The sequence below is a fragment of the Hetaerina americana genome, unplaced genomic scaffold (assembly GCF_022747635.1).
Source record: "Hetaerina americana unplaced genomic scaffold, ioHetAmer1.1.p SCAF_11, whole genome shotgun sequence".
Taxonomy (NCBI): Eukaryota; Metazoa; Arthropoda; class Insecta; order Odonata; family Calopterygidae; genus Hetaerina; species Hetaerina americana.
The window spans coordinates 30,456,191-30,470,297 of NW_027286181.1; the positions used below are offsets into that span (position 1 = coordinate 30,456,191).

The window sequence follows — 14,107 nt, forward strand, 5'->3', positions numbered from 1 at the left end:
CGCGCGAGCTCGTAGTCTTAACCTTTTTTAAATATTATTTTAATGTGGAGCACGTAAATGGAATTAGACTTGATGGAAGGTTTCTTTTTTGTACGTTACCAGAGAGGCCTCTGTGCTCATTTCGATATGAAAGTCGAAGGTTCTTCCAGAATTAAAATTCCATCTGTCAAAATGAGCTATATTACCTCCTAAATATTTACTGTATCGATAGAAATGTAACATTTTTCTTAAAAATCCATCATATCTATCGTTAACCTTGAGGTTGACAGCCGGAATCGCCGAGGAATCAACCAAAGTTTGTTTTATCTATGGACCGTGTTTGTGCGTACGAACTGCTCGGCGAGATCTTCCTTTTGTTCTCGTATGAAAAAATAGTATCAAAGTTCCACTTCCTTGATATGCTTGAGCACACTGTATTCCGGCGTAACTCATTAAAATGGAGGTCTAAAATATTTACGAAATAAAATTTCCCGGGAAAATGTTGGGAAACTGGCTTGTTTTGTCATTTGATGTTCTCAAATACAAGGCTTTGCGTCAATGACCTGGTTTCCCTCGTACATGATGCAGTTATTAGTTCGCCGGAAGATCCTTGGCTTAGTGAGATGGTTTGCGGTCACCTTTTGCCACACGTGGGAAATAAGGAAAATCCTCTGTCATACTGCCGTCAGATTAGTCCGGATGTCTATGTTTCAATAAAGGATGGATGCTTACACAGAAGAGATAGTCGTTAGTAATTAAGGTTACGTGGTTTTCTCACCATTGAGAGTATTTTTTGAAATTATTTTATGCAGCGAAATCAGAAATTCAATCCGAATAGGTTTTATTTATTTTATTTATTTGTGTACCCTGCAAACCACCGCTAGGATGTGTGGCAGGGGGTAAATACACACCAGACTAATTTTGGGAGTTCGTTAATTTCTACTGATAGGGGACAGTTGTGGGTTAATAAATTGAAAATACGTCAATATCTAATTCCAGAAGTTACGCCAAGAAAGACATTGTACATAATAATCTGCTTTGGAGATAAGTTTTTAAATATTTAGACATCATTTTCTAAAAACTGAAGCTTAACCTGTCCAAATACCGTTCAGACATGCCGCCCAGCTTTCAGGCATACCAAAATTGTTCAAAATTTGGTGAAGTAACATGCCATTTACTTCAGTGAAAGCTTACCTCACAATTAGTTAATATTCCGTCGAAAAATTTATCTTCTAATACCTCTTGCGTTAACACAAATTACAACCTCCCCACTGTAGTCCTTCGTTCCTTCCTTCTTCGGTGACCTAGTTAGATCGGTTCCTTAACCGAAAGGAAAAGCTGAACAGTCTGCAGTACCATCGTTTCCAAAAATCTGTAGCATCTCACGGGTAGATTGAGTACTTAGGAAAGGTGAGAGCGTTGGTTTTGTTGGCATTTATTGGCTGGAAGGCGGTGGTTTCTGTCACTCCAAGAGGCCTGGGTGCCTGCCAGCCCTTGAATACCTATGTAACTAGCGTTTACACCTTTCATCTATCATCGGTGCGCGGGCGACTGGCTACAGAATTTTGGAAAGGATTACTTACCACGAGAGAAAAAAATTGATAGTCAAAGTTTGGGACTTTGTTCCTTTAGGTCGACGTTAATTCTTTTGTTTGCCAAAGTATTACGAAAATAAGTCACCCTTGGGTCTACAGGATTTGAACGAAACAAATTAATGCTAATGTATTGGCACTACCAATATGTGTATAATTGGTACCGTGACCAAAGGAATAATTTGGAGGTTTACGAGATTTCATTGAATATTTTTCTGTAAATTTGAGTACCTCTATAGCTAATCATATTCAAAATTTTACCTTTATCATCTATCTTGTTTCACCTTATGGCACGAACCTTTGATCACGCGTAAGCAGTATGAAATGGAGTCCCATCTAATGGCATATCCACTCAGTGAGGCTGTTTTCAAATTTGGTTCTAAGTTTCATACTGACTAGTGTCCGGCAAACCCAGGAATTCCAATTTCTTGGGAAAAAACGAAACATTTTCCGGAAAATCGTAACCACTTGCCAAGAGTTGATAATATCTTCTCGCCCGAGCGATAGTTACCAATCCTCATATTACAGAGTAGTGAGTGAAATATGCGGTAAATGAATCTGAAGTGAAATCTCACGTGGTTATTGATGTGCAACGATACGGCTCAAAATTAATTGATGCTGATGTGACGAGGCTTCATAGGCCAGTTATCTTGATGTGCTCATCGATGTCCTCATTGAAGATTTTTCTCGTTTTCAATCTTCTAAATGTTACGGTTTTAAGAATAAATAAATATTATGTACATATATGTAATTAATACAATAGTTACAAGTCCACCATTTGGTGGGCAAAAAAGAAGTGATACAAATATTACTCGTACAGAAAGTAAAACATAGGACATAGTATGATGTCACGTTGTTTTATATGAGTCCCTTCTTTCCCCAGAGGAAGGTGGTTTGACCACCGAAAATTTGGAATAAGTGTGTTTCATTTGTAAGTGTTTCTCTGTGTTTTTGTTAGCTAACGCTATTTAGCTTATAGATTTCTACGTTCTCTGAACTGTCATAGGCTCCATAGTATCGCGAATTCTAATCAATAAATATATTTTTGTGCTGCGATAAAAAAAAGTTGGTCTAGTTTGAGCGAAACTTGGGCCCCCGTGATCAAAAACTGAATACGCTAGCCAAGTATTTTATAGAGATACTGATGCGTTCTGTGGATAAAATACGTATCCATCGTATTTTCCTTAATAATGTCTCTGAAAGCATTTACGCTTACGTATGCTCATGCTGTGAGAACAAATTTGAAGAGGTCGCGAATATACGTGCTGTGGAAAGATTTATAATTTCAATTTTATTGAATTTTTATCATTAAATTTGTGTCGTACATACAAGAATCATGAATTCCGTTATTTCTATAGCCATCAAAAATATGTCGTCTTCTATGCTTCAGCTACGATTTATAGTTTAGATGAAATCGTGGAGCGAGCAGAAATAAGATAGGTTTGAAATCTTGCGAGGTTTCAAGTGAGGGTAGAATGGGAATTGCGAGGTGATTACGGTGATTACTGAGCTCGCACACACGTTTACACGTTAAAATCATTGAATAGTATGTAGCCGGCCATGCAGTGGTTGACTAGTGAGTTCATTATGAGCGGTCTTCTGTTCGTTCTTTACGGATAAGACCACTGTTCGGAATTGTCATTTTTCATGCTCAAGGCTAGCATGCTGGACTTTGATTCGACTATCCTTGCGTTCTTTCTGCTTAGATTGTAGGCCTTCCACGCCTGGATATGGCAGTTCTACCCGACAAAATATACCGTAACCAGGTATTTAAATCAAAGTGCTTATTAAGAGAAAGTCTATAATTAGTGGAGCTTATATACACTCTTTCGCAGTGACGTAGAATACGTATTTTAAGATTTTATCACGATATTATTGCTAAGCAGTGACTGTTTGATATAAACAAGGGATTGTTTGTTCCATTATCTCGACCGTCAAATCGATTAAGAATAAAAGAAAATAATAATTAGTCTTCCCTGTATTAAATTTCTTTTAATTGTTTTTAGAATCGTCGTTCAACGCTTCTTCCAGGAAAGATAGAAAGATTTCAGGAAAGAGGGGAGATATATATTCAAGTTAAGTCGAGAGCCTTCTTCGAGCGGTAGTATTGAGATGAGAGATACTTCTGAATGTATCAGGATATGGTTCTTCGACAGTCCAGGAATTCTTTTGGAAAATCCGGAAAAAACTGAAATCATTCGTAATGTTCATCAGCGAGTATTGCTAGACAGCCTTAAGATTATACCTAAATATAATTTGGTCATCATGGTCCAAGTGGCATTCCTTCGAATCCTCAACTTAAGGTGAAAACCTCCACTTTTGTTAGCGAGTGAGAATGTTGAACAACTCTTATTCCTACTACGTCCGGAGCAGTACAGTTCACCTTTCAGCAACATAATAATTTTAATGCAACAATTTCAGAGCGTAAAAATCATTCGCCTTGACTGGGACTCGAACCCAGATCCCTCAATATCCGGTCGAGTGCTTGACTGAAGCACTCGACCGGATATTGAGGGATCTGGGTTCGAGTCCCAGTCAAGGCGAATGATTTTTACGCTCTGAAATTGTTGCATTAAAATGCACATTAGCGGATGACTCCGTTAAAAGTTACTGTTGCGGCATCTCCCGCAGTTTCTTTGGAACATAATAATTGCAGCATCGGTGTATAATATGGAGAGAATTATGAAGTCTGAGAATATTTGCTTTATTTTTTTACATGGTAGGCATTGATGAAAATATTGTCGTGTTTACACTGTTGTAAAAATCTTTATTTCTTATCTTGCCCTGCTGAAATGTCCGAAGTTAATAAGATGTTAATCTTACGCCCTTGATAAGCCATTACTAGTGGTATGAAAGCCAGTGAAGAATATAACTATATTGATTTCTGCTAATGATTTGACTTGTCAAATGCCATTCTGTTATTTAACTGCTATTGTGTCTGTGATGTTGGATTCTTTCGCCGTTGTCCGTGTTTTCATAAATTCTGCTTCGCAAACCAGTTTGGTTACGATCACATGTCAGCAGAGATCAACTATGTGTGTGCAGCATTCTCACCCAAGGACTTAGCGGACACCCCAGTCAGTAGAGCAAGTCGCCTTCTTTGAAGTAATAAAAGTTGTAATTTTCCTTGGCGATTATTTGTGTAGAACGCGTTGCAATGGCAATCAAACGGCTGCATTATTCTATTAGGCACCAGATGGTGATGAATTGTAATCAGAGCATATTGTACACCATAAAGTGCTGAGGAAAATTTCAATTTTTGTTCCAGAATGTTTAAATTTCTCAAATTAGATTCTGCCGCTACTTCTTATAGAGACATTTCGTTGTGACTACAGCCTCGTGAAAGGTCCTGGCCACTGCTGTTGTAATTTCCAAAATAGAAGCAGACAAAAGTACTTCAGCGGCTGTCACATAATTTTTTTTTATATTCAATGTTAGCGGATGACGAATTCAAAACGCTTGGAGAAAACGATATTTTACTTGGTGTGGAATTAATGTACATATCTTAGCTGGTGGACGAACTATTCGATTGAGATAATCCTACTGCTAGCCTCTCTAAGTTTCCGATTATATTCATTTTTCCCGTCGATTCTGGAGCGTTTAAATATTATTTTCGTTACATTTTTTCATAACCGTTGTATGGCATTAATTGGAGTATTTTTTTCTCGATATTTCAAGAAGTTTTTGAAACTCTTTTCATCAAATGGACAAAATAAGACTGCCTCCGCGACGCTAGGATCAGTAATCGTCAGTTATAGCGGTAATTCACATAGATAAGCCCGGGCCCTCCGGTCAGTAGTCCAACGCTCCGTGGGTAGAGCATTGGACTACTGACCGGAGGGCCAGGAATCGATTGTCGGGCAAGTGTCTCGGGATACCTGCAGCTCCACCCAAGCTATGTGATTATTCGGGTACCAGATCTTCCTGAGAAACCGTAACCGGCACAGGGAAAGGAACCTGGCACCCTTACCCTGACGTGTGAATTTCTTTCGGTGTCTTTTAAATGTTACTTTTATTTGTGTTCTATTGTGCCGTCCAAATATTAAATATATAAAATGTATATATATATTATGTATATATATATATATATATATATATATATATATATATATATATATATATATATATATATATATATATATATATATATATATATAATGTGAGAGAAAACCAAAGTTACAAATTTGGTTTATTTAGTGATAAGTTTCCTCAAATGAATGTTTGAGAATCATTAATTTTATTAATATATCATAATGAATATGTCTAAAAACAATTTCTGCCTCATTGGTGGTTGATATTATGCCATTATATTGCCAATGGGCAATATCCCTGTATTTGGCCTCAACTGACATTTTTAAATGATTTCATTATTTTATTTCAGGGTATCCAGCACATTTCCAAGATGTATTTGAGGTGAAAATATGAATGTTGAGATAAAGGGGGTGTTGTTAAAAGAAGGGATTTGAGGAACTGTGCTGATAGATTCGCTGTCACACAATTGAAGAGTGGAGATCAGAAAGAGTAGCGATATCATCTCCACGCCTTGAGCGTCTCACACATTAAGGTTTTTGGAAATGGATGCCGGGAAGAAATGGAGCAATCCCAGTCCAAGGGAGAGAGCAAATATTCTCTCCATTCTAACATTCGTGTGAGTATATTACTAATTGTTCTCTCGACAAGTATTATCATATAAATTGTTTTCCATTCCTTTTGCAATGCATTCCAGCAATTTACATAAATCGTCATTCTGTTAACATTGCAAGAAGTATCCTAAGCATCAAACCCTCTTCATGTTTGTGAAATACAAGTGTCACCTTATCATATGATCGCTCTGGTCTTTTCAAATAAAATTGATGGTCGTGTCCTTAACTGCCATTTCCTAGAAATTATGGTAAGATTAGGGAAATCCCTTTTCTTTTCCCCTCATTATTTTTCATAGCCAAGGTGAAATATTTTTTACTCAATATTTCCTCCATCACTTGCCATGGTATAATTAACTTTAAGATCCCTACTTGAGGTGCTTTGTGGAGGGCACTTTGAGTGAGTACGCTGTCATTTGGATGGGATGTTAAACTGCGGACCCCTTGGTGCCTTTCGTAAAGAGTAGGCTAATGCCAACGCCGGGTTTCTCTCCACCCTTCATTCTTTCCAGTCCATCCCCTATGATACAAATGACCTCAGCAGTCGGTCGCCTCCCCTAAATACTACTACTAATTAACTTTAATTTTCCAAGCCAACATGCAAGAATATACGAGGGCAGAACTAGTAGTTCAGAACTAAAGTTATGTCACTTGGAAAAAGGTGCTAATGACCATGATCTTCCATCTGTACAGATCAAATGTCTCCAATATATATATGGGTTAAAAGGAACTTTACACTTCCAGAATAAAACAATTGGAAGTGTAAAGTTTCCTTTTACCCTCATGATGAAGGAATTTGACAATGTCAAACCTGAAACTGTTATGTCTCCAATATAGTTCCAGGCTTTATGAACAAATGCTAAGTAGTGAAGTTAGTTCATTCATGACTTCTAGCATATTTTCATAGAATATATTTTACCTTTGTAGTAGTAATTATTAGGGTGGATAACCAACAGGTAAGGTCATTGGTGCCATTTGGGAGAGATGGGTTGTTTGGTAATGGTAGGAAGTTCAGGGAATAGGGAAGGTTGGAGAGGAACTCAGCCTCAACCTACTTGGGACACATAATAACTCTGAAATAGTTATCAGTATCATATGGAAATTTAATGAGATATTATTTTAGGCAACTACTGATAACTTTCATTATCCAGCCAGCAAAATATTCGTGTATACATATTTTAATAACCAGTTAGATCAAATGTTTAGTAATTTGCTATACATTATTGTTGTATTGCACTAGAGTTTAATTACGTATATGCACCTTCTACACTGGTAAATCAGTGAACCCTTGGTAATGGCCTTATAATGTCGAAGTCATTTTTGGAAAATATTACACTTTGGATGAAGTTCATTAAATGCTCATGCATGAATTAATGAATGTCTTCCATAAAGTGAAACCGTGAGGTATCACTTCATGGAAGGCTTGTTCAAGCCTTTTAAATCCACTGTATAGTTTGGAACTTGGCAATTTACTAAACTTGCTTATGAGAATCAACTGTACTCTAAGGGTGGAGTATGTAGGTACACTACATAGTAATATCCCTTTTTAGTTGAGCGAAAGTGGATGGCATTGTGCAAAATTTGTATTTATGATGTTTTTAATTCACTTTTGTTTTCTCTTACCTCTGCCGCTGTAACCCACAAAAAGTCTGATTCAAAGAAACAAAATGTCATATCCCAAACCATCAATGTGGAGAGAGTTTGTTGATATGAAGATAATATCACAAACATTTAAGCTAATATACAAGGTCTCATAAAATTGTTATAAATTTAATATAAAGCTTTCTAAATTGGATCGCATGAGATTTACACAAATTTTAATTAGTTTATTTTCATATTTTAGTATGTACGTATGAACCTAACATCAAGAACTCATAAATTGACTTTTAACTTTGGATAACAGTTTTCAGTTGTAGTTGTGGAAAATGAAAAGTGCGTAGTTTTAAAATTTAGTTTTTAGGTACAATTTTCTTTCCTCAGTTATTTTTTCCAATCATAATTTGCCTTCATTTAATTTTTCAGGTGGACGTTTGGAACATTTTGGAGAGGTTTCAAGAAAGATCTTGAGACAGAAGACCTCTTCAATCCGCTGCCAGAACACAAATCAGATTATCTTGGTGATAAATTGGCACAGTAAGCTTTAAGATGATTTGTCATCATGTTCATTGTATCAATTTGACTCTGTGAGAATTAGAAAATTAGTATGAAAAGCCCATTGAGAGTCAAAAAGAATATTATAGAATGCACTTGAGAGGCAATTATTCACAATGGCCAAGTGAGGCATGAACATAATATTTAATATTTTAGAATCATTTAGTAGCCATTGACTTGGAAACTGAGAGTACAGAAGAAGTTTCACATTCTTGTTATTTATGAAACTGTACTCGATTTATTGACTGCTTTTGGTAAGGTTAACTATGTCACATTGAAGTATAGGAATCAGTAAAAAAGTGGATTGTTCATCAGGGATGTAAGCCTTCATTAATGAAAGGAATGGGGTAGAAATTCATGTTTTAGCTAAAATGATCAAAACAAAGGAATAAGTTTTGGCTCTTAGGTAAATAATAATCTCAAGAAAGAAGATCCTAAGGCCAATAAAAATAATTAAGAAGAAACTCCTATACCGGTATTTCGGTCACACAGGTGACCATCAACGGGGAGAAAATCAAATAGGGCACTTGAACTAAGAAGAGGAATGTGCACAGGCACCGTCCAAAGTCAAGTGGGTGTTCAGGTCGGGGGGTGAGGTATATATACCTGGAGGGGCAAGGGGGGAGGGGTTAAGTGATGGTCCGTAGGTGGGGGGGAGTTTGTTGAGGTCACGTGGGAAGGAGTGGGGGAAGAGTGGCGGATATTAGGAGGGGGCTGTCTGTTTCTGAAATGACTAACAAAATTAAAAAGTGAACTGTTGATGATGCCTGGTTCATTGTTCATAAGTTTATTCTTGTTTAAGTGTATGTGTAAGCTCTCACAGGCATCGAGTTTATAGTGTTGTATCGGTTTTAATAATGTTAAGTCGTTGGGAGTGATAGAGTGTTCCGTTTCAAAAATGTGTTTGGCGACCGCTGATCTATCGAAACGTCCGTTCTTAAAGTGTCCTATGTGTTCCTTGAATCTGATTTTGGGATTACGTTTGGTCTGTCCAATGTAGGAGAGTTGGCAGTGTGAGCAAGTAATTTCGTAAATACCTGATTTGTCTAACTGTGGTGTTATGTCTTTCGGGTTCCCTAAACACGTAAGAAGAGTGTTACGGTTTGCGTAAGTGACATTGGTACCAATTTGTTTAAAGACCTTATCAAGGCCTCGGGTTAATGTGGGGAAGAAAGGTAATGCGATAAATTTATTATTGTTGTCTTTCCGTTGTGGTAGAAGTGTAGTATGTTTATTGGCAAGTTTTCTTTTTTTGTTTCTAACTAATTTGTCTATAATTTGGGGTGTGTATCCGTTGTTAATGGCTATTTGTTTGATGTTTTCCAACTCTTTGAAATAGCGTTGTTTGTTGAGTGGTGTCGTCAGTAGTCTGTGTATGAGAAAATTAAAAGCTGCCATTTTTTGTTGAAAGGGGTGGTGTGAATCTGCTTTGATGTAGTTGTCGGTGTGGGTCTGTTTTCTAAAAATGTCAAACTCTAAGCCCTCATGGTTTTTAATTACTAGTATGTCCAAGAAAGGCAGTGAGTTATGTTGTTCGACTTCAAAGGTGAATTTTATGGAATTGTGTTTTTTGTTCAGCCGGTCCAAAAAGTCATTTATGTCACACTTGCTGGTGTCAAAAATGGCAAAAATGTCGTCTACGTATCTAAGCCAAATGTTGGGGAAATAGTCAAACGTGTGTTTACAGTCTTTTTCAAAGTAATGTAGGAAGATGTTAGCGACAAAGCAGGAAAGAGGATTTCCCATAGCTGTGCCTTGTGTTTGTTTGTAAAATTTTTGGTTGAATTGAAAGTATGTTATGTCCATGCAAGTTTTAGTAAGAGTAACGTATTCTTTAATTTCAATGGGTGTTATGTCTTTTGTGTGTAGCCAATCTGCGATGTTTTCAAGGGCAATATCAATGGGTACGCTCGGGAAGAGTTGTTCCACGTCAAAAGAGACAAGAATCTCATGGGGCTGGATGCGTAGGTGTTTTATGGTGTCGATGAAATTTTTGCTATTCTTGACTCCGAAGGTTTCTTCGGACCCTAATTGTTTGTACTGTTTGGTGAGCCATTTAGCCAATTTGTAGGTGGGGGAATTCAAAGCTGAAATGATAGGTCTCATTTTCTTACCGGCTTTGTGTATTTTGGGTAAAGTGTAGAGTTTAGGCACCATAGGGTTTTCCGTTTTTAAGGTGAAACGTAATTTTTTGTCAATGATTGTAGTACAGTGATTGAGTGCGGTTTTTGTGTCTGTAATCATTTTATTAAGTGGGTTCTTATGTATTTTAATGTATGGGCCTTCTGCGATTGTGTTTTCGGTACGTTCAATGTAATCAGCTTTGTCGAGTATAACTGTGGTGTTACCTTTGTCAGCCTTAATGTAATAACAGTCTTTATTTCTAAGTTCCTTTATGAGTGCGCTTTCTAACGGGTCGCTATGCGGTCTAGTGTTAAGTTTGGTGCTGTTGCGTTCCAACTGTAATTGGCAGGCATGTCTTACGAATTGTTTCTCGGATTCTCTTTGTTCGGATTGTTTTGAACAAAGGCCTAAAACATTGCCTCCCATACAAATATCCCCCCACCGAAGATTTAGTTGTGGACATAGAATCGCACATTAAACACCTGTGCACATTCCTCTTCTTAGTTCAAGTGCCCTATTTGATTTTCTCCCCGTTGATGGTCACCTGTGTGACCGAAATACCGGTATAGGAGTTTCTTCTTAATTATTTTTATTGGCCTTAGGATCTTCTTTCTTGAGATTATTACTTTAATAGCCAATAGCTCCACATCTTCCATTTCTTAGGTAAATGGTGATGTAAAATTTTCCTCTCTCATATTTTGTAATTCAGAAATTTTTAAACGATTTGATTTAGATTTGAATTAATGAGATTCTACTTTAATTACCATAAGAGAAGTTCTCAAAATGTGAGTGCAACTCATATCATATTATTTTGCCCAATGTCAGTATTTTACAGCAAAATATAGCTGATTTTTTCAATCTGATTACTTCATTTTTAATTATTTCAAACGGTACATGAATTTGATGTTTTCCGCGGGAAAACTATGGGCAACTTTTTTTAATGGCCTACATAAATGAGTCATGAAAAATATAGTTTTTTCTTATAAAATCTGTAAAATTTATGTAGATGGTGGTATTGGAATTATATATATGGCACCTTTGTTCTTGGCAAAGCAACATACATAAAGAAATCATTTAATTAATCAGTTATTTAAAAATGTGCTAATGAGTATTCTCATAATAAATATTAGCCGTGAACCAAAATTCATCCTTCTACTATTGTCATTTGTATAGGGGAAATAGTCATAACTTTGTGGAATAATAATATTTTTTTATTTCTAAATTATTAGATTTCTCACCCCATAATTATTTTTTCTAGAAATTGGGAGAAAGAGATTGCCAAAGAAAAATGCAAGAAAGGCAAACCAAGCTTTCTAAAGGCTATTTTTGCAACGTTTGGGTGCCAATATATTTTTTTTGGAATGATATTTGCCTGTATGGAGTTAACAGTTCGGTAAGATTCATTATAATAGAAATAAATCTAACTTACTTTTTTTTGGGCGTTTCAAAATGAGTATCGGATTTTTAAGACTCTGTAGTGTTTATTCCATTTAACTTACAATTATAAATTATGCATTAAATGAAAGAGCGAACAGTTTTTCCTACAAGTATTCAATGTGAGTACCATTTGTCACATGCCCACATTGAGTCAATAGGTGAGTTCTTCCCAACCTTGATTAGTGTGTTGGGAGTATTTATTGCAATTACTGCTACAATCCTGTTTCTTTATCTCGGGTAGGTCAGCTAGTAGCAGAGGCACGTAAACATGATCCTTTATGAACCCTCAAAGGTAAAAATCACTTGGTGCGAGATTGGGTGAACATAAAAGCCATGCGAAACAAGCTATGTCATCCAGTCCCTTGCGGCCAATTCAGCAGTCCGGCTAAATGTCGTTTAATTAATTGCATACTGAGTTATACCAGTGAGGCAGCTCACCATCTTGCTGCCAGATAAAGTTTTCTGGTACATCTTCTTTCAATAGAGGAAAGAACCATAATTATAGTGCATCAAGATAAGAAACACCAGTTACAGATACTTCACCAAAAAATAAAGTTTTGAAACCCTGATATTAATTTTGAAACACCCTGTATATTGTACATGACTTCATTCATTTAGTGATTCATGAGTGGTCTACATTGGATATTTTTCCTATCTGGTAAATGGGAGATAATACATAGTTGTTATGGGTCTTCCAATACCTTTCTTTAATACATAGTTAAAAATCATTGAATGAATGGTTGTCTTTGCTATGGCACTATGAGGTCTACACTTTGGCATAGATGAATAGTTGAACCGTGTTTGTAAAGACATTCTATGTCATTACATGATACTGTGACTCAAATCATATATTTTCTCAATTGTATTTAATATGTTAAGGGTATTGACTATTTGCTCTCAGTCCATTTTCCTGAAGATTTATTGAAACTCAACTATGCTTGCCATAGCAGCTGTAGTGAAGATCAGCTTACAGTAGAAATGGAAACTTGGGAGTTCAGGTCTTTTGTTGAAATAATTTATAACTTTACATTGTTAGTTTTAATAGGCTATTTTCATTACTCTTTTTGGCAATTTTTGCTTAATTCCAAGTGTCCAAACAATTTTTATGATGTCAGAATATGCTAGCAGGTGCACATCATCACTTTCAGAGTGTATATGATAATCAAAGGAGAGAAAAGTCAGAATTCTCAAAGGAAAATTGAGATAAACAGGGTGGCCTCCAGATGAATAAAAGAAAGAAATTGAAGGTCATATTAATCCAAATTATACAATTAATGATTTTAATGATGTCAGGTCCTCAAGTTTGTCTTGAAGCCCTACAGCAAAACACATCCCCCAAGTCAGTTATTTCATTAGAAGACTGGCGCCACAAACTGTTTTTCTAGGGTAGGAAATGTGGCTATCCATCTATATAGCCAAGGGAACAGGGCAAGTAGTGATGAATTGGATATTCCCTTTTGATCTAATTTCTAATGGATATATGATGTAATATGTGGCTATCATTTTCCAGCAAGCCTGTTTTTTTGGGAAACATTACCATACCATTTAAGCTTAAATTTGTCCAGAAACATGAATAGATAGGGAATTAGGGGAGGCTCTCTCTCCCAGGAACAATGCATGAGGAAAGTGGGATAGGTGAGGTTGTGCACGCAGGATGGTGGAACAATAGGTGTGTATTTAATACATGATGATATGAGCATTTTTATATTTTTCTCCTCGGTAAGACAGATAAGATTGTAATTTGAAAATTATGATACAAGATAAAAGGCATTCTGGTCAGGTGGTATTTAAGTGAAAGTTTGTTTTTGCTCAATGAAAATTGTATTTTACATATTTACGATCGTACATTTTAGTAAGAGAAAAATAAAAAAAATCATGTAATTCCTTAGGGATTAAAGGTTTTCCTAACCCTAGTACGTATAATTTTAAGTAAGTTTTCGGTCATGAAATTTTTTTTATGCTTAAAAATGAAAACTATTTTTATATGCATGCATCTCAGTTCAATGATGAAATTTTTAAAAATAGGGTTATTTTTTGTCTTTGAAGATAATTGTTTTTTTTATTTTGAATTGTATTTTTATAGATATACTTCTATTTGGGATATCATCCATGCATATTGTTTATAAAAAAGGGCAGTTTTGCTGGTGTTCCAGCTAGTTTCTTCAAATGAAATGCATTTCCCTT

General features: G+C 36.1%; 1 protein-coding gene across 4 annotated transcripts in view; it reads left to right on the plus strand.

Annotated features, from left to right (window-relative positions):
- The window catches only part of LOC139700992 (ATP-binding cassette sub-family C member 4-like), a 133,079-nt gene that overhangs the window by 75,883 nt on the left and 43,089 nt on the right, over positions 1-14,107 (plus strand). For all 4 annotated transcript variants that reach the window (XM_071599541.1, XM_071599542.1, XM_071599544.1 and 1 more), the window contains 3 exons: positions 5,953-6,219; positions 8,234-8,344; positions 11,745-11,879. In XM_071599541.1, the coding sequence (XP_071455642.1) occupies positions 6,146-6,219; positions 8,234-8,344; positions 11,745-11,879 (320 nt within the window). In that variant the 5' untranslated portion in view covers positions 5,953-6,145. The remainder of the gene's footprint in view (positions 1-5,952; positions 6,220-8,233; positions 8,345-11,744; positions 11,880-14,107) is intronic.